This window comes from Rattus rattus, chromosome 7 (assembly GCF_011064425.1).
Source record: "Rattus rattus isolate New Zealand chromosome 7, Rrattus_CSIRO_v1, whole genome shotgun sequence".
NCBI lineage: Eukaryota > Metazoa > Chordata > Mammalia > Rodentia > Muridae > Rattus > Rattus rattus.
The window spans coordinates 51,691,743-51,719,246 of NC_046160.1; the positions used below are offsets into that span (position 1 = coordinate 51,691,743).

The 27,504-nt window shown below is 35.9% G+C and overlaps 1 protein-coding gene across 1 annotated transcript in view; it reads left to right on the forward strand.

Moving 5' to 3' along the window:
- The window catches only part of Dgkb (diacylglycerol kinase beta), a 714,793-nt gene that overhangs the window by 542,591 nt on the left and 144,698 nt on the right, over window positions 1–27,504 (forward strand). The window contains exons 22-23 of the mRNA XM_032907661.1: window positions 9,504–9,594; window positions 16,673–16,868. Of these exons, the coding sequence (XP_032763552.1) occupies window positions 9,504–9,594; window positions 16,673–16,868 (287 nt within the window). The remainder of the gene's footprint in view (window positions 1–9,503; window positions 9,595–16,672; window positions 16,869–27,504) is intronic.

The window sequence follows — 27,504 nt, forward strand, 5'->3', positions numbered from 1 at the left end:
CTGACTGGATAGGACAAAGAGATGACTACATTTTACTTCTGACAATCCATGAATCATGGTACTATATTTTAACCTAGGAAAAGTAATTGTGATTTGGTGATTTGCTGAAATGCTTATTGAAGACAGATTTACCTTTAAATAAATGTTTTCCATCAGAATTGATCCTCCTTCATTACCTCCTTCAGGGTGCAATTTTCAACATTGGCTAGGAAAGCTTTAAAAATAAAACAGTAGAAATCATATACTAGAAAAGGATGAAGAATGATTCTCTTTATACCTCTCTTAGAATCATGTCACGTGTACCTGAGTGTGTTGACATATGATTAATCCCAAGACGGGGGTGACTACATCTGTCAATTAGTTTATGTACAAGACAGGTTGAATGTTATACATAAAACACAGCTTCATGATGGAAACAACAAAACAGAACATGATATTCTGGGAGTTATCTGGGTCCCTCTTGATGTACATCAGTGACAAAAAAATGCAATCTAAGTAATCATAGCTGTACTTATTCATGTGTTCTGCTATATAATTCTTCAATTTGATTTAAAACATCAATATTTTCAATATAACTCAACTAGCAGCCTGACTCCTATACCTTATCATTTTGTGAGATAATTAATGTTTATGTAACTACTCTTCAGAGCATCATAGAAAGGAAAACTGTCCTTTTTTTTTAGTTTGTGTCAGAGAATTTTTATAAACCACAGCATTTTCAAAATGCAAACCTGTGCTTCTTGTTAGGGAACCTGAAAAGGACTGCTGATGTGTGAAGGAAAACAAAAGGTAAAACGCTTAACTAATTGTCAGAGAATAGAAACAAGCTTTATTAGAAGGTTTTTTTTTTTTTAAGTTGTGAAACCGCAGCAGCCCTCACAGAATAAAAGGGAAAATAATGTGTGAAGGAGGCAGAGAGGTGTTATTTTGTTCCTTGATCCTGCAGGTTTTACAAATTATACTAAAAATTGCTTAGAAGACACATGAAAATACAGCAGGGTACAATAAAATAGATTCTAATGACATAGGTTATAAAACAGAGTTAGTTTTTCAGTGAAGAAAGCAACTGTGTTTGCGTATGTGTGCAAGCATGTGATGTGTGAACATATATATGCATGTATGTGTGTGTGTCTAAGTGTGCATAGTGGATTTGTTCATGTGTGAATATATACATATACACACCTTTATTTGTCTTGGTGAACTTTCTATGGTGAGACTACTCTGCCAACTGTGTCAAATGAGTTTCCTTTTGAACAGGCTAAGCATTTGCTACTTAGCAAATTTTTGTTTTATACAAAATGACTATGATCCATTTTCTATTTATGAATATAGTTATTCTTTCAATATTCTACCCCCGTTTTCAATTCAAGTGACACAAATAATTTCTTTACATTTAGTTATCAATTTTGGCTAGACTCTATACGTTCCTCTTTTCATTTCTGACAGGTAATTTAAATATTTTTAAAGAAAGTTTCGGACCTCAGAGAATATTTTGTTGGTGTAAATATTACAACTGAGCTCTCTAAATTGATAGAAGGCATGTGAACAGGTGTGTCACAGGAGGCACCCCTTCCTGTACTGTGACAGTCTCACTAACTGCTTTCTGTTCTAGACTGAACTCTCTGACTATAATAAAAGCATCATAAACAAATTGAGGATACATCAAATGGGGGTGACTTATGATGAGGTTTGAAAATTAAATAGTTACATGTGTGAATAACGCTAAGGACACTTGATAGTACAGAAAATGAAGAGAGGACAGTAGATTCAGAGATCCTTGCACAACCACTCATGAGCTGAAAATGTGAACACAAATTCTTCATTTCGGCTCTGTTCTCTCAGCCATTGCTGAATTTAACAATTTGAGAAATGGTATTGCATGTCAAACACTGCTTCACTGAGTGTTTTTCAAATGTGCCGTTGATGGCAACACACATATGCATTACCTCTCAAATTGTGGTATACTGTATGCAAGTCCGCTTTTGCTGCAAGAAAGGATCCACAAAGAAGTGAACAGCCTGGTCTGTTTCTGTATTTCACAAACATAGAAATCCAGACACATGGCCTCACAATTAAGTATCAGTAAATCTACTCTGCAGGAAGCCTAAGTCAGTCCTTCTGAGTTTTCCTTGCCTTCCTCCTTGTAGGGACGCAAATAGCAGCCTCCCCATCTCCTTAAAATTACATCCTTCCCTAAAGATACACCAGAACAAGAGGGGGGCAGAACCTTCACTCTGCATGTGACCTTTACCAGGGAGAAAGACTCTCCTAGAGGCCCACAGGATATGTTTTTGAGGTTTCGTCATCCACTCTGGATCACTCAGCCACATTCCTGTACTTTGCTTCAGGAGATGGTAAAAGAAGCTCTTAAAAAGGAACATGAACACAAGTTCTATAGTATTGGCCTGTTGGACTTTTGACCTATCTCAACATGTTCTTTATAGTTTGGGGAAAAGATTCCATGTGATGCTGTAGTCACTATTGTATTTAATGGGAGACATTTTTCGAAGGGAAAAGAGACCTCTGGAATTTTTTAAGATTCCACTACTTTCTATAAAATGTCAAAAGTCACTTCTACACCTCTTGGGCTCTGTGAGACAGAGTCGTGCTCAGTAAGAAAGGCAATTATTCCTATCCTAAAGTTAAGTTTACTCTTCCTCACTGGTTACATAAAGAAAGACTTTTGACAGTGGGCTAGAGAGATGGCTCAGCTGTTAAGAGCACTGACTGCTTCCAGAGGCCCTGAGTTCAATTCCTAACAACCACATGCTGGCTCACCACCATTTGTAATGGGATCCGATGTCCTCTTCTGGTGTGTCTGAAGACAGCTAACAGTGTGCTCATATAAATAAAAAGAAATACATTCTTTAAAAAAGAAATAATTATGAGAAATCATTGATTTAAATAAAAGTTCTAAACATGTCTGGTCACTAATTAAACTGTTACATACTTAGTTTCAGGTAATAACGAAATTACCAATCATCCGAGGTATATACTGTGTGTATACAACACTCTGATGACTTGGAAACATTGCTGCTTTAATTGTTTTTGATCTCACCATATCAATAAGATATAATGTGTGGTCAAAAAGCCAACAAAAAGAATATTTAGAGGAGTATTAACTTTTTATTATCTATCAATGGGAAACTTTTATACATACAACACTGACTGCTTCATAGGCTTTTTTTTTTTAAGAAAAAATTTAAAGCACTAAATATACTAAAATGCCTTATTTCTGAGAGTATATTTTTATACACTCACATGAGAACATGTGCTTAGTCTTGTAAATGTACTTCAAGTTAAAAATTATATTTTTAATAACATCTGTCTTTTGTTACAAACCAAGATGGAATATTATGTGAATCTCTCTGACATTTCTATGGCTTGCTTCAGTGTCTCCCTGGGATTTAACAAGCACATCTTATGAGTGGAATAGAGGCATTTTTTATGCATCATTTTTTACAAAGAGTAATCCACGTCTCTACCTGTTGTGTGGAAGCATAAGACTTGTTTGCTCTTTGATGTAACTGTAAGATCCCTCAGCTGCAGTCACAGCATTGTCTCTTCCTGATGAACTCCTGTCAACATTATTCTCTTACTGTGGAAGACGTGAATAGCTGTGGGCAAAGAAAAATAGATCTGAGATTCTAAATAAGAGGGAGTTTGTTACACAATGGAGAATGATATAGTACAAGTCACTTGCACCACTGGTATGTTCATATAGATAGTGATCTACTACCTTCAAATACTTAATTATTGACACTACAATTTTTATAACATGAGGTAAAGGTCCCCATGCACTTTTTTTAAGCAGAAAGCACTTTTCTTTTTCTTAATAATTTATTGATATATTTACTTTTGCCAATTTCTTTTTAAAAGGCTGATTTTACTTGGGTTGGGTTGGGTCGGGACTTAGTTGTTAACAAACAGACATTCTAGAGTCCTCCATGCAATGTAGGGTTTCCCGGGAGACTTCAAGAAGTGAGCACACCTTTGTTCCAATTGATGGTGCCACACCTATGTCCATATGGGAGGAGCTAAATAGACTCAGTGGTCACGGGAGAAAGAATTTGAGAGTGAAAAGGGGTGGAATCCATGACCATTATCTCAGGGAGCATGGCGGCAGTCAGGCAAGCATGGTGCTGGAGTAGTAGCTAAGGCCTTACATCTTGGGATACAGCAAGGCTGAGAGAGGTAACTGGGTAAAGTATGGGTTACTGACAACTCAGAGCCCATCCCCAATGACATACCCCCTTCTATCAAGGTCATACCCCTAATCCTTCCACGCAGTTCCATCAACTAGGGATGAGACATTCAACTGTATGCACTTATTATGGCTGTTTGTCTTCAAACCACCACAAATAGTCTTCCCTTTGTTGATGCTTGCAGCAAAGAAGAGAGCACACAGCTGCTCTGAGGACACTCACTGCTCTAAACTGCCCTTCCCAGACCCTGCCCGTTCACTGGTTAAATAAGGCTCCAATGGGTTCTTCCAGCTGACTCCTGCCATACTTTTAAAGGATTTTTTTCATTATGTCTGGGAATATATGAAAAATTCTGGACCCCGTGTTAACGTAATGTTTTGTTTTGTGCAGTGAAAACAAATCAAAGTGACTTGATTTCCTATTTTAATTCTGTAATTAATTAACTGTAAATTAATCAGGCTGTGTGTTCTTCCCCAACATTGTCAATCAAATCCAGGTCATACTGTACTTCATGGTATCATATGGCTTTGGAAGATTAGAACGAAGAACTTCAGTAAAGTTATTGTTAAAATTTTTGCCGTTCATAAAAACACCCTTTTCATGTTTGAGATGACTGTTGGAATTTGGAACACCTTAAGTAAAAATGTAAAACATACTTGACTTAATTCTGTGTTAAAAGTAAGTTAGGTAGAACATTATGTTTCTGGGTGCTTTTAAATGTCCAAGATCAAGAGGAATTTCAATTATCATCTGCTGAATCATTCAAACACCCTTGAAAAGTGTACAAGCACCTCCTGGAAGACTGTTGGATTCATATTTAGTAAGTGCTTTCTGCCTTCCCACCGAATGCATGGCAATTGTACCTGTAAGATCCAAACATGACTTTTAGAGATGATATCACTGAATTAAACTTTCTGAACATTTATGGAATATTTCTACATAAGATGAATTAAATGCTTGTATCTCCCTCATTTACTATGCAGCCTTGTCAGAAGCAACCTGCATGCCTGGTTAGGCACATCTCTACTTTTTTGCAGAAGGGAACTGGCAGTTCATATTTTATATGATTTTGTTTGTTTGAAACATTCGTGTTATTAAAAAAGAAGAAGAAAGAATGGAAGGAAAAGAAAGCTAGACATATTCCAACAAAATATATCATCAAAAGCTAAATTGCCTAGTTCAAAGTTAAATATTCATGAACTGAACAGTAACTAAATTTCATAATGACAAAACAATTTGTTTCAACAAAATATTGTGCAGCTCACATTTCTCTGAAGATATGTAAAACACAAAATTGCTCTTAGTGAGGAAATATCAGGTAAATGGGAGTTTGTTTTTCTTCATTTTTACCTGAACATCTGGTAACTGAACATTTTGAATATTGATTGCAGATTTACAATGAAATTCATTGGAGAAAAAGACTTCACACATTAATTAATATTATAATTACATACATAACTTTTGCATGTGGACTTTGTAAACATTCCTCATCTTACTTGGAGTTATAAATCCTGTCCAAATGTGCAATAAATTTGATTCTATGAGACCATTTCACGAGTGAATGTCCAGTTCCCATATCTTCAAATCCAACGAGATGTGATTTCTCTCACAAATCTGAGTCTGAATTATTCGGATCATTTTCTATTGTGAACCGTAAAAATAGAAGGCATACAAGCCTGAATGTGCTTCTTTCGCATTTCTACAACCTGAGGACCAGTTTGCTTTTAAAAAAATAAAATTTAACAGCCTTTAATTTGTCATGTGGATCTGATTCTATGTGTTCTTTATTGCCTCCATATATTTATCGAAGTGAAGCATAAAAGGTTGGAATAATGGAGAATTTAAAGCAGTTTCTGCACATGAGCAGTAATGCTAACTAATATGGTGAATAAAGGCTGAATGTAAATTCTCAAGATTTCTGTTTCTTATGAAGTTTTTGTGAAATAAGCGTTTCTCTGTTGCTGGAAACAATCTTCTTAGGAAAGTATGACAAACTTTGATAGGCAGAATGGAAACGAAAGGGAATTATCATTTGCATAGAACCCTAATCCTCGTGAATTTATTTCACTTTCCATCTGCAATGTGATATTATTTAGATCACAAAACCTGAAAAATATGAGACATTGACCTTTCATGCTACTACACCCCACTTCATGCTAACCAAGGTAGAGCACACAGCAGTAAAAGAGTCATGTCGGCTGCTGTGGTCCCCACTACTTCCAAGTCTCTCGAATTGTTCCTCTTTTCCCTTTTCCTTGCCTCTTGGCTTAGGCCCTCATTTTTGTTTTGTTTTCTACCATGTTCTTTTCAAATTACCAGCAGGTTAATCATTCAACCCATGTCTTCATTCCTAGATTTATCTGTTCAAAAAATAAAGCAGGATGTGTCCCTGAACTAATCATAAACGTCTTTGAGTGTTTCATTATCCTTAACCTTTAACTTTAGCATACATGTTGTGAACACGTGTTCATGTTCACTATGATGCTCTGTCAGGTCGCACTGCCCAGGACAGAACCCAGATCTTTCCTTTCAGTGCTTCCTACAAATAATCCATGAAATCCTCTTTCCAAGCCTTTTGGATTCACTGAAGCAAAAGGATTCGAGCCATTTAAGAATGTGCACATCATACTGAGCCTGGAGACCCTGGTGGAGGAGTTAGGGGAAGGACTGAAGGAGCTGAGGGAGTTTGCAACCCCGAAGGAGGAACAACATATCAACCAAACAGAACTACCAACCAAAGAGTACACAGGGATGAACCCAAGGCTCCAGCTAGATATGTAGCAGAGGACTTCCTTATCTGGCATCACTGGGAGGGGAGCCCCTTGGTCCTGTAGAGGCTGAATGACCCAGGGTAGGGGAATGCTAGAGCGCTGAGGCACAAGTGGGTGGGCAGGTGGGGGAGCACCTTCATAGAGACAGAAGGAGGGGGAGAGGTTGGGGGCTTAGGGAGGGGAAACTGTGAAGGGGGATGATATTTGAAATGTAAATAATTAAAATAACCAATAAATATGAAAAGAAAGAATGCTTACACAATACCTATTTTTTTTAGCTAACATTTTAATTGTTTGTTTTACATACCTGCCTGTAATTTTGCAACATTCCTTATAGTTTGGTCATAATGTAGCATGAACAATTGCACTTGAATCTTTAGAACTTAACACAGTAGCACGTGAAGGTAAATGGTCCGACTAAAGGCTTGTTGAGTGAATGAACAAGCTAATGACTGAATCCACAGGTCTCTGAAACAACTGCTGGCACAGATGTGTTACACCTGCTCATTACAGAAACCTGATTTTTTTAAAAAAAAAGCAATGATATAGAATTCATAATCAAAATATATCTTATGGATATGTGGACTTCTCACTGAACTAGCGCAAATATTATGTTCTTAAAATGATGTCTTTAGGGCATCCTATATAAACCAATATTATCTTTCATATAGAAGGATTTAATTTTATCAGAATGAGTCAATTGGAAAATATTTTAAATTTTACAAAATTTAGGCCATTCTTAATGTGACCATATGGGTACATATATAGACACAGGTCTACAGATTGTAATACTGTAGTCATTCTATTTATGTTTTGACATATGTGCTCTCAGGCTTTAAATTAATAAAAATATTCTGTGGGGGAAGTAAGAGTTTATAGTATCAAGATCCGATGAAATTTGACATTGATTTTATTCTTTGGCTTACTGGCTTGCATATATTTGAAAGAAGGACTTATGGAATTTTTTAACCAAATAAAAACTGTGTGAGCCTAAATGTTAATGAGTGTGTCTGAATAATATAGGATTGTTTTCTGTAAATTTGTACTAGAAATTTTATGTCAATAGACCATAAAAATAAGTTCGACATTAAGTTCCGTGTAGTTTTCAAAACAATTTCATTTCAATTAATTAGTTACACGTTTGTAGAATGTCTTCATGTCAAAATGTTCACAATGTAATAAAATAGCAACATATCAATATTAGAAAATTTATGTGATAGTTATATTCACACACTGTAACACAATTTCAACATCATTTTGATATATGAAAATGTCATTTTACTTATATTTTATTCTATTTGAAGGCATATTCCTTATCAGAGATGTGAATAATTTAAAATTGTATTTATTCATAAAAAAGAATTTTAATGTATTTTAGTATTATAAAAGTCTAGTTGAACTCTGAGAAATTACAGTAAGTGATCATGAATTTAATTATTTGATACAAAGAGACAAACATGTCATTATGGAGTGACAGAAGAAAAGTATAATATTACTTAAGATGCATTGCTGAGTTGGGTTTTTTTGTTTTAATATCTCCATCTTCTGGGCATTATCCTTTCTTGCTTGGTGCTTTCAGACTGTATCATCACTTTCTACTGCTATCGAAATGAAAAATATATTCTGTTAAGACAATTAATCCTTCTTTTAAACTAGTAAACTCTAGCTTTAAGGCAATCAATATGTTTTTTAAAAATGCTTTGAATCCTTTCAATTAGTAAAGAACATATAGCTAGCTATTTAAAAATTATAGGATAGCATATATATACTCTTTTCGCTCAGGAAAATCTCAGAACATTGTTAATTTTTTCCTCTTATAGCTATAAAATCGATTGTTCAAAATCAAGTTGTTTCAGACACAAGAATTACAAGTTCTAAGACCATTATTTTTAATGTCTGATACCAATAGAAGACTCTGTAAGATCAGCCCGTCCCTGTAATTCCTTCGGGGACTGTCATTCAACTGGACACCAACATACCAAACTTTGAAATTATGTGATAGAACACTGCATATCCTTAAACATTTCCTGTAGAATTGAATGGTTCTTAGTTTTATGTTGGCTTGACAGTAGCTAGAGTTATTTGAGAAGAGAAAGTCTCAACTGAGATCCTCCTGTAAGATATACCTATAGGCAAGCCTGGAGCTAACATCTTAAACAATGACTGGTGCAGAAGGGCGCCCCTCACTGAGGGTGTTTTACCCCCAGAAAGTAGCCCTGGGGTATAAAAGAAATGTGGCCGAGTAAGCCATAGAGATAATGCCAGTAAGCCAGTGTCCTCTACAGCTTCGTCTTCACTGTGTGCCTCCAGGTCGCACAGTGAGTTCCTGTTGTGACCTCCTTCAATGATGCACTATGCTGTGGAAGGGAAATTAACCCTTTCTTCCTCAAGTTGCTTATAGTCCTGGTGTTCTATCACAGCAATAGGAACCCTAACAAAGATATAAAGCAGGGTGGAGTGTGAGAATTTTTTCAATCCCTTTGGATACGGTGATTGTCTAAGCTGCCTCTCTTTCTTTTTTTTTCAGAATGAAGAACAAATTTTGGTACTTTGAGTTTGGCACATCCGAAACCTTCTCAGCCACCTGCAAGAAACTGCATGAATCTGTAGAAATAGAAGTAAGAACAATGGGCTCGCTTTCGTGATAGAATGGAGTGGTTTGTGTTCGCTTGTTTGGTGGTGTTGTATGCACCCTACCAAGAAATATACTTTAGCAATTGATATAGGTTTACCCACGATTCTAAGATCTGACTTTTGTCACTCATAATGAATGTTATGTTATCTGAAATTAAACTTAAGACTTGAATATGAGTTGTTTTAACTTCATAAAATGGAGAGAAGTAAAAATAAAACTTTGGAAAGCACTGGAGAGTTTGCTGTGCATAGCCAGAATGAAAAAATATGTCATATTTAAAAAGTTGTTGAAGAAAATAAAAGTAGTACAAGAAAGAAAACCAACCAACCAAACAAAAACGAACATTTTCAGATTTCAGTATCTCATACTTTAATATAATGTCCTAAAAGTCTGCTTGCTTTCACAAAAAAGCTTAAAATACATCCATTCTCATTTTCTTTCAATAATTAGCTAGGTTTCTCAGTTCACAAGGTTGCCATTCTCAATTACAGATATAAGGATAAGAGAACCCCACGAACGAGACCAATTATTATAAGAGAAGACGCACTTCAGAAAGATAGGTCTGCCAAAAATATCTAGACTTTATAGTAATCAAATATTTGAGAACATTCTCTAAACATGGAGGGATTTTAAAGATTAAACAAAAAGTTGTATTTTGTATGAGTAGCAAAAGTCAAAACAATCGGAACTGTGAAACAATAATGATTAGCTGATATGAATACAAATATTGCATTTGATGTTTTTGATTTTTAAAACAAATACACAAATTACTTTATCTCCTGGTTCCTCAGGTATTGGTACATTTTCAGGTAATAATAGAGACCAGAAGGGAAAGCTGTTCTAAACCTGTACTTAGCTTTTCAGTCCTCTATGTTTGTTTGTTTGTTTGTTTGTTTTTCCCTTTGGTTTTTTTTTAAAGACAAGTTTTCTCCTTGTAATCCTGTTTATTCTGGAACTCACAATGTAAACTAGGCTGTCTGTAAATTCTGAGATCACCTGGCTATTCCTTCCAAGTGCTGGGATTAAGGGATGTACCACTATGCCTGTCTTTTTCTGTACTTAATTTCAAATAGTGCTACTTTCTTTATGAGTGTCAAAGGCTATTTCTTTAGAATCTTGGGTAAATCCATATGGTTACAAGTTTATAATGTCCTAGGTAAGCCCTACAAAATCATAATTTTCTAATTTACTGTTGGTGATAATATAAACCCATAATATTCTCAATATAACATTTTTGTGATGTTTCACATTATAATTAGAGAATAAGACTACATATTAGAAATAGACTGGGTAGGGAAAACAAAACCAGGTTAAATCATAATGATCATAGAAGTTTCAAATTAAGGTTGATCCTTTGCATAATATATACTTTTGTATATATTGAAATACATATGTGCATATTATATGTTCATAAACATGAGTATAATATATGATACATTATTAATAATTAATGTGGCCTTTTAATCATATGCAGCATAATAGTATATATTGTTATACATGTTAAAATTACTTTGTATGTATGGTTTATGTACATGTTTAGAATATGGAAGCCAGAGATTGATGTAGGGAGGCATCATATATCACCATCAATCTTATTTTATTGAGAAAGACTCTAGCCACTTAACCTTGAGATCACCAATTGGCCTAGACATGCTTGGCGAGCAAGCTTTAGAGATCTGTCTGCTCTGTCTCTGCAGCCCTGGAGTACACACAATGCATCCAGTTTATACACAAGTATAAGGAATCCAAACACAAATCCTCGTGCTTGTAAAACAGGCACTTTATCCACTGAACCATCTCTACAGTCCTGAATATGTCATTAGATATGAACTTATTATGTATGTACACATAAATTAATTCTTAAATTGTTATCAGTTCAAAAATCAGAAATTCATAAATCTGCATTATATTATACATTTTAAATATTTTCTTCTGAACTCTACTCAAAGAATATCTGTAGCAGCAGCCAATCTATGCCTTTTCATAGTATGATTGGACACCCTAAACCTTTCTAGGCCACTCCTTTGTGCCTTTCCCTGAGCATAGATTGGAAGTATGTAAGTCCATAGAGCAATGCTACGTGTGTCACAAAGTACAAAATTGTCTAGAAGTTGAATTTGGTAGCAAAAAGAATTTGAGTGAAAATAAATGTAGAAAACATTGGTTTTTAAAGTTTTAAGGACAGCTGAAATAAGTCTTATTATAACATAGAGCTTTACATCTTATTCGGGATGAGGGAACTATTTGTAATATTCCTCGAGAAATCTGGTCTGCAACTAAATTACTTACCTTAGAATCATGCTTTTCCATTTTTCTAGTCTGACTTTCTGCTTCTATATTTCTGGCTTGCTTAAGGAACCACTAGTATAGCATTTATAAACTGGAGCTAATACCATGTGTTCTCCCAATTATATTATTGTATATCGTGTGTGTGTGTGTGTGTGTGTGTGTGTGTGTGTGTGTGTGTTTGGATAGCAATGCCAAGTGTGTCTTAGTGCTCACATTTTAATGAATCCAGTTTATCATATTAGTAGAATATGACTTTCTACCCTCAAGGTTACTTCATAATTAAATATAAGAAATCAGCAGTTTGGAAATTTGATTCTGCTTGCTATTGCTTCCTATGTGGCCTGAAATCATACCAACTATGGTTTGAAAAATGTCTAACAACTAACAAACTATGATAGTAACAATAGAACCTCAAGCAATGGTTATATGTTTTAATGTCAGCTCCTTCAAAAACAAGTCATTTTCTGTGTGTATGTTTATGTCACAGAGCTCTTTCCTGCAGAGAGCTACTTCTGAAAAAGTAAAGGATTGGGAGAAAATAGATATCTGAGAAAATGCTTCATTACAACAGCTAAAATACATGTATTATTAAAATTTATCTCATGTCCTGTATTAAGCAATATACCTGCATTACCTGATTTAATTTTTATGCTTATACTATGAATCAAATATATAGTACAAAGTCTTCATTGCATAGTTAAATATTTTTAATAATTTATAGGAAAAAGAATTGTATTCTTTGAAGAACATTCAAATGTAAGGGAACAAATCAGTGCTATATTCATGTAACTACCTAGGATGAGACCGTGGTTTAAAAATTGGTACTTTCAATTCTAAGAACCTCTGTCTCTATTATCTTCTAACTTTAGTACAAAAGGAAAAAATATAAATAAAATGAAAAATTTCAAAATTACAAGAAAATACGTCAAAAGCGAAATTTGCCTTATTAGGTGTTAGAGGAGAGGTGAAACTCATCCAACAACTTTGGTCGGTGCCTGAGATGAGGGCAGTGAGCAGCACAGATTTTCTCTCTTTCCTCCAAGTATCAAAATCAGGGAGAAAATTAGAAGGCTCATTCCATCGGACGTTCGGTCTTTAGGATGTGAGTGAGTCTATGATAGTAGTAAATTCTGAGAGTTTCAACATTAGTTCAGATATATCAAGACTTAGCACACGCAAGAGCCTCATGGGTACAAAATCATCTATAGGATCTAAAAAGATCGTTCTTGTCTGTTAACCTGAAAACTGAGTTTTTAGGCTTTTCTACACTGCGGTCAAGGCCACACTTTCTTAGCACTAAGATAACCTCCCAGTGCTTTATGCTTCATTGAGTAAAATCATTGGCAACTAAAACTGACCCAGGCATGAAAGCTGACTCATAGAAAATTAGAGACAATTATTGATCCTATCTCATTACATTTCACCCCTGTCCCTAAGCTCTCCAAAGTTAATAAAAACTAAGCTTGAATACATATATATATGGTAGTTGTTCTTTTAGGTACTTAGTGTTGGAAATAAGATCACTGTAGTGACTTCACAGCATAACATACATGTTCCCTCCACTGTAATGACCTCGTACTTAACAAAAATACTCAGAATTTATTAGACCGACGATGTTGGCTTTTAAGCTTTTTTTTTTCTGTACTAATTTTTTGAAGAAAAAAAATCACAGATCCTCAAAGCATATGGAGACATTGTCTTATTCCTGGTGTACATTTCATAACCTTCGCTTCAGTTTTATTTTCATAAACTCGGCTGGTGCGACGCAAGTCCCGGCTCCATCCCCACCATGTGCAACTTTCCAGACTAATGAACACGATGTCAAAGCAAACAGAGGAGGCCTGGGGTCTTGAGCTAGCGAAACTATGGCACTCACAGTCGCCAATTAATTTAAGTACACTGTCCTGCACCCAGAGTAACTTCTACGCTGCTCCCATTGCTCCTTGCTTTCCAGGACTCCTTGGGAGTTTCGGGATATTGGTTTTGTTTTCCCCACTTCTCAGAGAATGACTTTCAAACCACAAACACTCCGTTGCCTATGTAGAAGGAAAACACACATGGTAGCGTGCGCGCTGCTGTGTGTCTGTTGCCTCACCTAACTCCACTAGCTCAATTAAGCAGAAAGGGAAAGACTTTGCGGCATGCTCTCCTATTCTGCACATGAACAAAGGAATCTTCCTTCACTAATTCTGAAAGTAACTTGTCACAGCGGGGTCCGAAGGCCTAGTCACATAATTGTCTTAGTGTGCTGCCTGCTGTGTTCAATATTGAGTGGAAATGGAAGCCAGGCCCCAGCTCCGGCTTATTTCACAATTCTTCTGTTATTTAAATGATTTTAGTCAGTTTGGGGGAAGCCAGACCTTTATAAATTAACAGCAGGGAAATACCAAAGGTGTCAGATTGCATATTTATCATCTTTTTCGTGTAATACTTAAATATGTATTAAGAAGTGACTGACATAAATTAGGCGGTTTTCAGAAGCCACAGGCCGTGGCTTGTAGAGGACCCCCTTCTGCTTGACATTTCATCCTTGTCAAAGATCAAATTATTTTAATTTAGGCTGCAAATTATAAGGAATGAAGACTTCTTTGTGGGAATTCCCTGTGGTAATCTGACTTTTGTTGTTACTGCTGCTTGTCAGTGTGCAAAAGATATAATATGCATGCAAATAAGGTTAAAAAATATGTACTAGCTAATTATCCAGCCAGTGCGTTCCACTTGAAGACAGTGGGAGGCCTGACACACAGTATGTGTTTGATTCATTGAGGCCTGCAGGGTATTTACACAAGATTACTTTTAATTATGAAATTAATATCTGTTTATCTAGAATATATAGCAGTGAGGGAGTATACACAGGAGCAGAATTCTTTAGTAAAAAAGAAACGATCTTAATTTAATATGTAAAAAGGAAGAAAAATGCACTTGTTTCAGGAAAAAAAATGATTCACATCACCCAGAAATAGGGTCCTCTTCAGAGAAACAAATGAAAACTTAGCTCCTTTTCCAGAATTGTTTCTTCCACAGTGGAGTGGGCTCAAGATGTGTCGCTTTGTAACACTGCGTTGTTACTTTGGTGAACATCATGCAGTCTTAGTTTCATAAAGATGAGGCAAATGTGGAAAAATACAGGATTCTGTTTCTTTTTTTGTTGTTTCTATGGGTATGACCTCTTCAAAGAGCGAAAGTCATGATAATCATGAGAATTTAAGTTAATGTTTAAGTTATCGATGAGCTTTTTATAGTAGGACTTGGTGGCTGTAGCTACCCTTTCCAGAAACACTGCTACCTTTGAAATGCTTGTCCCTAAGAGAACGCTTTGAAAGAATTTCAAATTATTATACCCTTTTTTCTTAGCTTATAATAGAAAACAGAAGAATAATATTTGAGGTAGTAATAGTGACTATTATTTTGGAAAATATAAAGCAGAAAAAATGAACAAGTTATCACTTTCCAAAAAATAGAGAATAAGGGTTGGAGACATGACTCAATGATTAAAACCCTTACTACTCTTCCCGAAAATCCAAGTTAGATTTCCAGTGCCTATGTTAGTCATGTCACAATCCCTGAAATTGTGCCACAGTGAATTGATGCCCTCTTCTGGATTTCACAGGCAACTGTACACACACACACACACACACACACACACACACACACACACACACACACACAGACATATACACACACAGACATACACACACCACACACACACAGACACACACACACACACACACACACAGATACACCCCAACACTACATAATAACCGCATAATCCTCAGACAAATCCATCAATAATAATGAACAGAAAGTGTAAAAGCTATAAAAAAAACTGACCTGTCTGGCTGTATAAAATGGCAGTTGGTTAACACATTGGTAGCAAGGTGACTTGATATAAGGAAAAAACAATCTTTCAGGTTCTATTATCCAGCAGGTGACTAATATTGTCTGGAAAATGCTCGAACTGTTCCTGCCGCCACCTCCCTCACTGAGTTCTGTCTGTCTTCCACATTCATCTCGACAGCTGTGCCTCTCGGTACTTCTAGTGTGCTTAGAATGTGAGCTCATACTCATTCCAAAGTAACTGGATCTTTGTGATCACCATTCGGGACTGAGTTCACTCTTCCTTCATCTATCAATGTCTATCAATTCATTTCCTTCCTTGCCAAAAAGAAGAAAAAAGTAAAAAGAAAAGAAAAACAAAAGAGAGAAAGGGAGGGAGGGAAGGGAGGAAAGGAATGACAGAAAGAAAGAAAGAGAGAGAGAGAAAGAGAGAAAGAAGAAAGGAAGGAAGGAAGGAAGGAAGGAAGGAAGGAAGGAAGGAAGGAAGGAAGGAAGGAAGGAAGCAGGAGGGGAGAGGACAGGAGGAGAGGGAAGAAGAGGGGACAAAAGGAGGCTGGAGACCAAACCAGGTACAGAAGGGTCATGATTTCAGATCTGTCATTCAAAAGAAGGAATGATAACAATTTCCTCACTCCTGAATTTGACCTCTTTGGCCCATAATTTGCATATTGGAGTTATAGAAATCACAAACATGTCTCTCTCCCAAAGGTTTCCCACAGAGTAAAACACACTGGTGATGTGGTATGACTGTTCTTAATAGTTGAATGGCGACTGGTTACTGTTACTGCATTTTTCTTCTTTTTATTGATATGACTTTAACTAATTTTTAAAGAGAAGAAATAAGAAAATCAAGGAGACATGAAATATCTCCCTCTCTCTCTCTCTCTCTCTCTCTCTCTCTCTCTCTCTCTCTCTCTCTCTCTCTGTCTCTCCAGTGTGATGGAGTACAGATAGATTTGATAAACATCTCTCTGGAAGGAATTGCAATTTTGAATATACCAAGCATGCATGGAGGATCTAATCTTTGGGGAGAATCTAAAAAGAAAAGAAGCCATCGACGGATAGAGAAAAAAGGCTCTGACAAAAGACCCACTCTCACAGATGCAAAAGAACTGAAGTTTGCAAGTCAAGGTAAGGTTTCCCAAAATTACATGTTAAATTGCTTATTACCCTTGCTCTAAAGGCTTCCTGGGAAAAAAGACTTTCAGATGCCTACATATGATTAAATTATCAAGGATTCTAAAATTATATACACTTAGGTTTTACTTCTTTACCAGCCTGTCGGTGTTGATAGATTTTCTTCCACAGAAAGCAAAATGTACGTTATACGTGCAGTAAGAATAAAATAGAAAAAAATATACTTTGAGCTCCTTTGGGATTGACTCATCCTACCTGGTTGTAGCAAATACCCAATTCTTTTAGAAAAGATATGAAGGTCAAATCACCTTGTATTAAGTTACTATTCCAAGTAACACATACAGAAAAATGGTTTGGTAGGCATTCTTCTGCTTCTGTTTTTCTAGAAAGTTAATATCTACGATTAAGCCCCTGATAAACAAGGAGCAAGGAATAACAAAGAGAATCCACAACTATGGGAATATATGTTTCAATGCCATCATAATATAGTTATATTGTAGCATGAGAATTATTGATTGCTATAATCAAAGACACCAGAATGTAGCTAATCTCCATAGTTTATATCCAGATCCTATGATATTTTTAATTTCAAAAATACATCTAATATTATTTGTAGCACTAAGACAAAAGAAATTCTGTTAAAATAGGCAAGATTTCGCCCTGAAATTCTGTAACTCTGGTGGCTAAGGCAAGCTACCAGAATTTGAAGCCACCTGTGGTTAAATAGAGGGTTATACAGAGTCAGATACTATCAAATGAATAAAGACAAGAATATAAATGTTATTTTATCTGTGTTGCCAAAGCAAACTATGAAGAGGTTATAGAATGAAGCCTCAAGATAAGCAGCTAAATAATGTGTGAAATGTTTGATACACTTGATATTCTCTTATGCACCTGTCTCAACTTTAAGCTGTGGGCAATTACTTCTGCTAAGTGAAATTTAGAATTGTTATTTTGTAGAAATGTTGACATGAATACTATATTTATAATGAACATCAAATATTTTATACTAAATCTATTTAGGCAGGATATGATATTCAAATCATCATGTATCAAGTTACATGATTTAAATATAATTAGATTTCCATTTAAATATAAGTTGATTTCTAAGATTATCTATAAAAATTCTGAATGGTAGAATGATCTTAGGAACTTAGTAAGAGTAAGATCAAGCTGAAAAACCCATAATTATACAGATTATATATTATTATATACTACAATGTATTCTTTGCTTCTGAAGTTACAAATATTTTTGTTAAATATATATTTTATGTATGTAGTAATTTTTCAGGTTTCTGTTCTAATATAAACATGTATTAGAATATATATTCATTACATATTTATAGATATCAAAATATATGCCATATTCTTCCCATCTCTCTATTCCTAACATTTACCCAAGTTAATTACACTTAGCACTGAGCTCTCCAAGTCTCTGGCTCAGGACAGTGCTCTTACCAGGCAGATGTGTGAGAAGGCATGTTCATACCACTCTTCATAGAACTATCTGACGTAGACCCCTTGCTGGGCTTCATAACTGCCTGCCACAAACGTTCATTTTAAGAGTGTGTACTCAAAATAAAGCTACAACCACAACTGTTTTCACAGACCTGTTGTCAAGTGAAGATTCTCTTTTTCCTACTTCTCTCTGTCCACTATGGAGCTGTCAAAGGCGAGTTTCTCACACAAAAAGAGAGAGAGTAGAAACATTTGGGGACTGTGGCTAAAAAATACATATGGCAGGTTTTGAACCTTGCTATCTGAACAGTAAGAGAAGCATGTTTAAGATTGATCAGGCTCATCCCGACCTAGTTTAATTTACAGATAATTTTTGCAATATTTTATTTGAATATTTTAAAACCAATTATTATTGTATTTTCTTTAATTTAGAAAGTAAATCATTATCAATTTGGTATGTTTTGAAACACTGTGGCCAAACATTTCTCAAATACTTCTAAGTTTGGGTTTAATATTTATTCTGCTAATTCTTTTTTTACTTTCATAACTGATTCTTAAGTGTTACACTTAATGTGCAAAAATAAATTTAATAGTAAAACTAGCCATATGTGTCCCTTTCTTGAATAATAATATTTTAGTGCTTTATTTTTTTTAATTTATTGTTTTGGAAACAGGTGTGATATTGTGTCTGAGGCATTACAAACATCATTTTGTACTTTTAAAATATGTTTTTATAAACTCAGAATTTATTATTGTATTTTCATTGTTTCCCACATCTCTTTATGGATCTACCTTCCATTCCATAAACCCAAATTTTGTGTTCTTGTTATTTTAAAACCATGTTTTAAAAAGTCCTGTTAGTGCTGCCTATATTTTTTTAGGTATATCGCAATCCACTGGAGTCTGTTCGAAATACCAGGCCTTTGTGGAAGACTCTGTCTCTCTCTGTCTCTCTCTCTCTTTGCCTCTTTGTCTCTCTCTCTCTCTCTCTCTCTCTCTCTCTCTCTCTCTCTCTCTCACACACACACACAAGCACAGCTGGTTGTTATCAATTATCATTAATAATTCCTCAGCTAGGGGTGGAACTCTACGTTTTCCTCCCCCCTCTATATAGGTAATTTGTCTCTCTTGAGCTTGTCAGGCTTTGTACACACTTCCATAGCCACCGTGAGTTCATTTTTGTCTAAAAACATTGTTTCTTTTCAGTCATCTACCACCTTTGCCTCTTATGCCTTCTGTTCTGTCCCCTGCAATGGTCACTGAGACTTGGAAGAAATTGGATGTGGTATAAATATCCTATTTAGGGCTGAGAGCACAACAATCACTTATTTTCAGCCATTTGGCCTTTGTGCTTCTCTGTGTTAATCACCATTTATTGCAAAAGAGGGGAGGTTGTACAGTGAGCTTTGAGAGAACCTGTGACTTAGGAAGAGTAGTCAGCATTGGCTTTAGAAAAACTCTGGTGACATTTAAACCCAGGTCAATAATTTCTAGACTTAATAAAATACCTGAGTGCAACAGTGAAAAATGGACTGCTGTGAGAAATTACTTCTTAATAAAAAGAATTAAGAAAAAGTATAAAGTATATATATACATATATATACATACATACATACATACATACATACATACATACATACATACAAGTCCAAAATGCAAGGCTCATTTGGTGTGTGAAACCCTCAGGTCCCTTGGTTGCCAGGATGGGAGACGCCTAGCAGTTCACTTGCTTGCTGTCTTTGAGAGCACTCATGAGATCAAAATATTAGTCAGTGTTTTGGTTGGGAATTCTACTGCTGACTTAATTCAGAGTTGAACAAAATTATAAGTAATTTGCTTAATTATATTATCATTCCATTGAGACACAGTGAACTAGTTGGATACAATTCTGAAACATGCACTCACATTCTCCTCATTAAGCAGACATTTTCTTTACGTGTGTTTGTAAATACAAATGAGTGTATTAAATACAGATGGCATTGCCTTTAAACGAAACAATGCAGTAGACCAAGTTATCTTCCATGCTCCTGCCATTGATACTTAATCTTCCCCGTGTCTCTGCAGCCACTGAGTTCATCCATACGGTCTCTTCTTCTAAATTAACCTGAGAGAGATGTCTAATAAATTCACTCACATTAATGTATAAATGACTGATTGCAGACAAAAGGAAAGGTATTTGCATTTTAAAAGACATAAAGGCCATCAGCTAAAACATTATTTTTCATCCTGCATTCTACTGAATTATAGCTGTGTGATTCTTCAGCAGTTCTTAGACTTAGTTTAAATCCATTGCAGTATTTTGGGACAAATTAAAGGAAAATTTTAATAAAAAATAAAATGTAATATACCTATTAGAAATTCTTTCCATATTAACTATTTTCAAATTATGAACACATTTATTTACATATGAACACATAAATAAATTGACATACTTTGAAAAGCCTATTCTGCAATACTCATTTAAAATAACATGTCTCTGAACATTTATTGGCAGAAATATAAACAAGTACCATAAAACACATGAAACACCTGCAGATAAAAGACCAACATATTCAGGTGTTTTTGGATGGCACAAGATCTAAATGGCACAAAGCAATCAGTGGAAGAAAAGAATGAGCATCACCAAAAGTGAAAGGAAAGAGTAGATCATTGGATAATAGCGCTTAAGCTCATGAAGACGCTGGGCTAATTAACTATTTCCAACAAATAGCTTATTCTCATTCATAAACGAACCAACAGTATGACTGTCAGAGTAGGTATGATTTAAACATATTCATCATTAAACGTCCTGTAAGAAGACAGGCATAAAACTGAAAATGTTAATTCTGTGTGCACATTGAATAAAATAGAGCAAATTAGATTGGGAGTGAAAATCTGAACCGGGCAGCAAATTCCATTCTATGCATTTGTATGGAAAGAGGTGGAACCTGTCATGTTTAAAGGGTGTCTTTAACCAGCACAGTGAGACAGGAGTAGGTTATGGCAAACACTCCCCTAACTGCTGCTATGATATTCAAAAAATATATAGCTGAAAATATTAAAATGCACCTTTGAGAAGTAGGTTTTTAACCAAAGTATGAGGATTTCACAAAGAACTGACTCATTTTGGTTCTAATAGATTTAACTTTGAATGGAAGGATTCACCATGCATTACCAGTAAGGAATTGGTAATTATTATAGATGGCTAAGGAGCAACATAGGAAATTTATGTTGTTTCATTACATATCTGTCTATTAGGACACTCTCAATATCATACCATCAAAATAAATTTTAAAAAAGTGGGAAACCTAAAAGCTATGAAATTCCCACAGTACATAAAAACATTGGCAAAATTGTCAGAGGCTGACCACCTTGAAATGATTAGTAATTTGGAAGTCTAAAATTTGAACTCTTTGTATTTATACAAAATAATATGGCTTTTCACATTTATAACTTTTTAAATATTGCTTCATTTGTAAGATGTTGGCTGTGATCAAAGGTTTGAAAACTACCGAGCGACAGTTATTACATCCAAACTTTAGCCAGAGGGGAAGGGAGGTGCTGCCAGAAGCGGTTGGGCTTCTGCTTGAATTGACATTAAGTGGGTAACTCCCTGCTCTACACACAGCTATTGCCAGCCAGTACTTGTCATAGTAAAGTTTATCTTAAACTAATTAACATATGATGTCATCCCCAAAATTTTTCAATTATTTCATTTACATTTAACAAAGCTAATACTTTTATTTGGCCAGAATATCCCAATTCCAAATTGTCACTCCATGATAGAAAATGAATTGGTTATCACTTACCCAATGGTTTAAAACTGAGCGTCAAACAGACACATGTGCACTCAGGCACACATTCATGAAAACAAGCACCTACAGACATGCATACACATTTGCACATACACAAATGCATGCACACACATACACACCCGTGATCATGTAGACCCACAGATGCACACACACATACACACACACACAATCAAATAGACCCACAGATGCACACGAGCACACTAAAACACACAGACACACACACGCACACACACACGCGCACACACACACAGAATCACATAGACCCACAGATACACACGCACACACAGAATCACATAGACTGCAGATGCACACAAGCACACTAAAACACACACACACACACACACACACACACACACACACAGAATCACATAGACCCACAGATGCACACAGGCACACTAAACCACAGCAGTGAACTTGTACCTGTGCCTCACTTTTCTCTCTGATGAGGAATCCTGTTGTTTAAATTAGTCATAGTAGTGATGGAATAGGGTAAGATAACTAAATGAAGAAATACGAAACATCATTAGACAAGGTTAAAACTGTGTACGTAGGCTACGAAAAACTAAAGTTCAGACACTTTAGAGAACTAGTGATTAGGACTAGGAAGACAACTCTGTGGTCACTGGTGCTTATTGCTAAGCCTAACATCCTGACTTCAATACCCAGGATGCAATGATACAAATGGGAGAAGAAGAAACCTGTTTCCCACAAACGAACTCCTAACCTCTACACACATTATAGCACATGCATTGCCACATACTAATACACACACATGCATAAACACACACACCCACCACACACACACGCACGCACACACACACGCACGCATGAATGCTCTCACGCACGCACACATACAGGAATACAAATGATTTTTAAAAAAGCTATGTGAATACTAAGTGAAAATGCTATTTTTGTCAGTATCTTTCTACATAAAATATACCATATGTGAGTTCAACCAACAGTAAGCATTTCTGCAGTGTAATACTATATTGTTCAAGTTCTCTAGATTCACAAAGGTTATGAAATGAGTTCTCTCTCTCTCTCTCTCTCTCTCTCTCTCTCTCTCTCTCTCTCTCTTCCAAGTTTATTGGAATGATTTACAAGCTTCAGTTACACCAATTAATCTAACAATGGCTAGCTGTGAATGAAAAAGCCAAGGATCTAGTAGTTGCTCAGTTCCAGAATTTCGGGTGTCTCTGCTGGTCCTCTTTAAAAGATGGGATCTAAAAGAGTAGACTCCAATGCCAGAGAAGACCTAGATGTGCATGGGAAGAGCAAGCAGGCAAAAAGCAAACCTTCCTTCTTCCATGTCCTTATCTAGAATTCTAGCAGGTGAGACCCAAATTAAAGGTGTGTTTCCCCACTTCAAGATCCCATTCAAAAGCCAGTGTCTTCCTCAAAGGTCTTGACTGGAAAAGGATTCACTCATTTCAAACCAAGCATATCTATTACAAGCATGCCCTCCATTTCTAGATTGTAGTTCATTCCACATACCATCGTTGACAACCAAGAATAGCCATTTCAAGTTCACGCTTGTCAACTTGACACACAATCTTACCTCCTTATGCCATGATTAATTTCCAAAAGAAAATAATAACCAGGTCATAATAATGCCTAAACATAATTTCCCATGTACAATCTCAAATGCATTGTGAATTTAGGATAGATGAAAATGTCCTTGTGGGGAGGACATCCTTTCAGTATTCTCTTAATTGATATTACAACTTATGATAAAGAAATTGAATGAAAATACAGATATATGTACAAATGGAATCTTAATAAAATACAACTGAAGCACTTGTGTCAATTATAATCCTGGTTTCTACAACTGTTCACATGGCCTTAGCATGTATTTGAAACTATTTTACTACCCATTCTGTATTTCCTCCACCCTCTGAAAGTACCCCAGCAGGTCTTGTGTCTTTTTCTGAAGGTCTGACCCATGACTACATTACTAACTGGTCCTTATCCTTTGTCATCCTGTCTGAAGTAGGCTGTTGTAGTTCCCACTGACTTTAATCCCAGGATATAGTAGCACTAAGAGATGTTGTAAAGGATCTCCTGCACTCTAAACATATTCTTCTTACCTTCATTGTGGAGAAACAATCAATATTCCCATGCTAATCTAGATCAATAACCCCTCATAACACCGCTATTCCTTTCTTAGCCTGTCGGCTTAAGGACATTAGAACCCCAGAATGACCAGGGGTTGGGGGTCGGGGGAGTCTGAGCTTCCAGTTCAATGAAATATTTGTTGTAGCTACTCACAGGAACACTCCCAGCTCTAGAAAGAAAACATCTAGAAAACAGAACTTAGGGTCAGAGAAACAGAAAGCAAAAACTTTCCTAGTGGGTCACTAGGAATAATAGTGAAATTATTCCCTTTTCCATCCCTTGATCCCTGGAGCTATGGATCCTGACTATGATAGAAATTGTACCATGTGTTGGACATTAACCCACAGAATATACTGCATTCAGGAGAACCCTGCCCCAGTCTTCCAGGCTGCTACCACCTGATTAGTGCTGTAACTGTGTTGTCAGAAGGTCATTCCATGTTTCTAACAATCTGCTGCTTCAGGATTGATGGAAAGATGGTAAGATCAGTGGGTTCTATGATTGTGGGCCCCTTGTCATACTTCTCCAGTTGCATGCGAAGTGAGTTCCTTGGTCAGAAGCAATGTAGTGTGGAATACCATGATAGTGGATAAGGCATTCTATAAATCCATGAATGGTGGTCTTGGCAGAAGCATTATGTGCAATAAAGATAAATCCATAACCAGAATAAGTATTTCAATACCAAGCATGTTTTTATTCCATTTTGGATTTTGCATTCACTGTAGCACTAAGGAAGAAAGATGAGAGTTAAAAAGATAGTGAGTATTCTGATTGGCTGTTAAGGGGTATCTTCATATCATGTGACTTCCTTGTCACTTTTCTTATAAATTGCAGAGATTAGGAAGAGAAAGAGGCAAAGAATTCAATACAAACCACAGGCATCAAAGGGAATAAATTGGAAAATATCTGCAAAGCTTTGGCAAGGTTTGACATCTTTTGCCTGTGATGATAAGATAATTAATTCTGTCTTCAACTTGTAAGTGAGGATATGAGCTCTCAGATTGGATCCTAATGTATGGATACTGTACATTGCATTATGCAGATAGCTGCACAGAGAGGAGAGAAGTGGTAGGACTGTCACTTTCTGTGCCTTGAACAAATCATACGTATCAGCAAGTCTATGTTAAGGACATTTGATAACAATTGTTATTCATTTCCTACATATTTCTGTGGGTTATTTAGGGTAATTTAGAAGGCAGAGCCTACCTTGCCTAAATATAAAAGCAATGTTCATCTTAGATCTTTAGATGCAGTATTTGGCATTCAAACCCAGGCAAGCAGAATGACTTCCAAACATTTAAATTCAGCGATTAAGTCAATTAAATTTAGAAACAAAAATAGGATTTCATGCTGCACAATTATACCTAGATGTTAAAATTGTTGAAAAAAAAAGATCATGGCATTTGAAAGGTTTCATTTCACACACACACAAAATGCATTTAACAATATCATGATAATTTCAATGGCTGAAAACAGATAGATCCAAACATTTGCTATTTAGTAACCTTTAAAGGAGATGTCTCAAAATGAGTTCTTAATTGTATGTTTTTAAACTGCCTCTTTAGAACTGTATCAGCATTTAAAAATGAAGTCATTGCACATATTTAATAAAGCTACCCAAATACCAAAATTGAAATGTAGGATTATCTAACACATTTGGGCATCTTAAAGTGACAGCACTTTGATATATTTTTCTGATGCATATAGGTGCATGTGTATGTCTATAGATATGCATGTAGATATGGAAGACTGAATAAAACCTCAACCATTGTCCTCAGAAATGTGCATACCCTTTTGAAACAAGGCCTATATGCTAGGCAAGCTATGCATGGTAGTCTGATTAGCTACCAAGAGCTAGGAATTATTTTATCTTTGCTTTGTTACACCCGGATTTCAAGTGGGCAACACCACACCTTGCTTTTTTTTCCTGCCTGAATTCTGGGAAGCAACTCAAGTGTCTTTATACTGAGAAGATCCATCCCAAGGCACATCATTGTGATATCCATATTAAATATGGATACAGCCCTAAATGAATGGTAGTCATAGTAGAACAAATAAGTCTAGGAAAACTGCTAAAAAATGAATTCTTAGTAGCAATTTTATTTTGACAAAGCAAACCTGTATCTTAGCAATCAATATAGCAGGATCATGAGAAGATAGAGATGTTTGTTCTTGTGGTCCTTACTGAAGACTCGTAGTGAACCTCTTAGGCAAACTACTTCAGTTGCAAAGTAGTGAACACTCTCTAAAGCCCTTCTTCATTCCTGGCTAATGATTTTAACTGTACCTTCAGAGAAAGACGGAAAATATAAATGTTTTTAAAATGTTACATTGTTCAAATGATGATGGTGAATGGTACCAGCAACAAAATTATTGTCTTTCCCCCCCGTGATATGTATACAGTCCACTAAAAGTAATGTGAGGTTTTTATCCAGGTTAAGAGTGCATGTGATTGGAGCTAGATGCCAGTTTTGCAGTAACTGACATTATGTATATAGACATGTAGATGTGCATTAGGCACACATTAATTGTATGTGTGTGGGAGTGTGGGAGTGCCAAAGCATCGTATATATATGTAAGCAGTGATTAGTTAGCAACCCATAGAGAATGCATTGGAATGTAGTATGTGTGTGTATACATGGGAGTCTTATGAAGTTTCATAGTCCACATGTGAAGCCGCCATTCAGTCTTCCTCAATAGAAAGTATGAAGCAATCTTGTCCTTTCAGAGTGATAGATAATTTGCAGCTGCAGTGATAAATGTCCTTCAGATTACTTATAATGACTTGTCCTATTATCAAGGTACTGGGGGAGATTGATGACAAGAAATTAGAGAGGAATTTTTAAAATTGTAAACATGGAAAAACTATCAAAAAACCATGGGATGACTTTATTATGAGCAACCCCTAGGTGGTGATTAAGATTTCCCCCTCACTATTTTAAGAAGCTCACTTTCTCTTCCATCAAGATATTAAACAATGACTAGGGACATCGGTGACTCAATTCAGAAGTAAACTTGCACTGCCTGTGGAAGGACATTCATCTCCCTCGGAGATTTCAATACTGGAGGGATATTGAACTTTCCTCCTAATTATAGATTTGTTTCTGATCATTTGTGCTGTTGTGATAAAATGGACGCATTCTAATTCTTGGTTCTTCCTGCATGCACTTACATAACTTACTAGAGTGTCTCCAAGAGAACAAAATCAAAACCTACCCTAGCCTTATCTTTAAATAACAAACTCTGGTTAACCAAAGCAACTC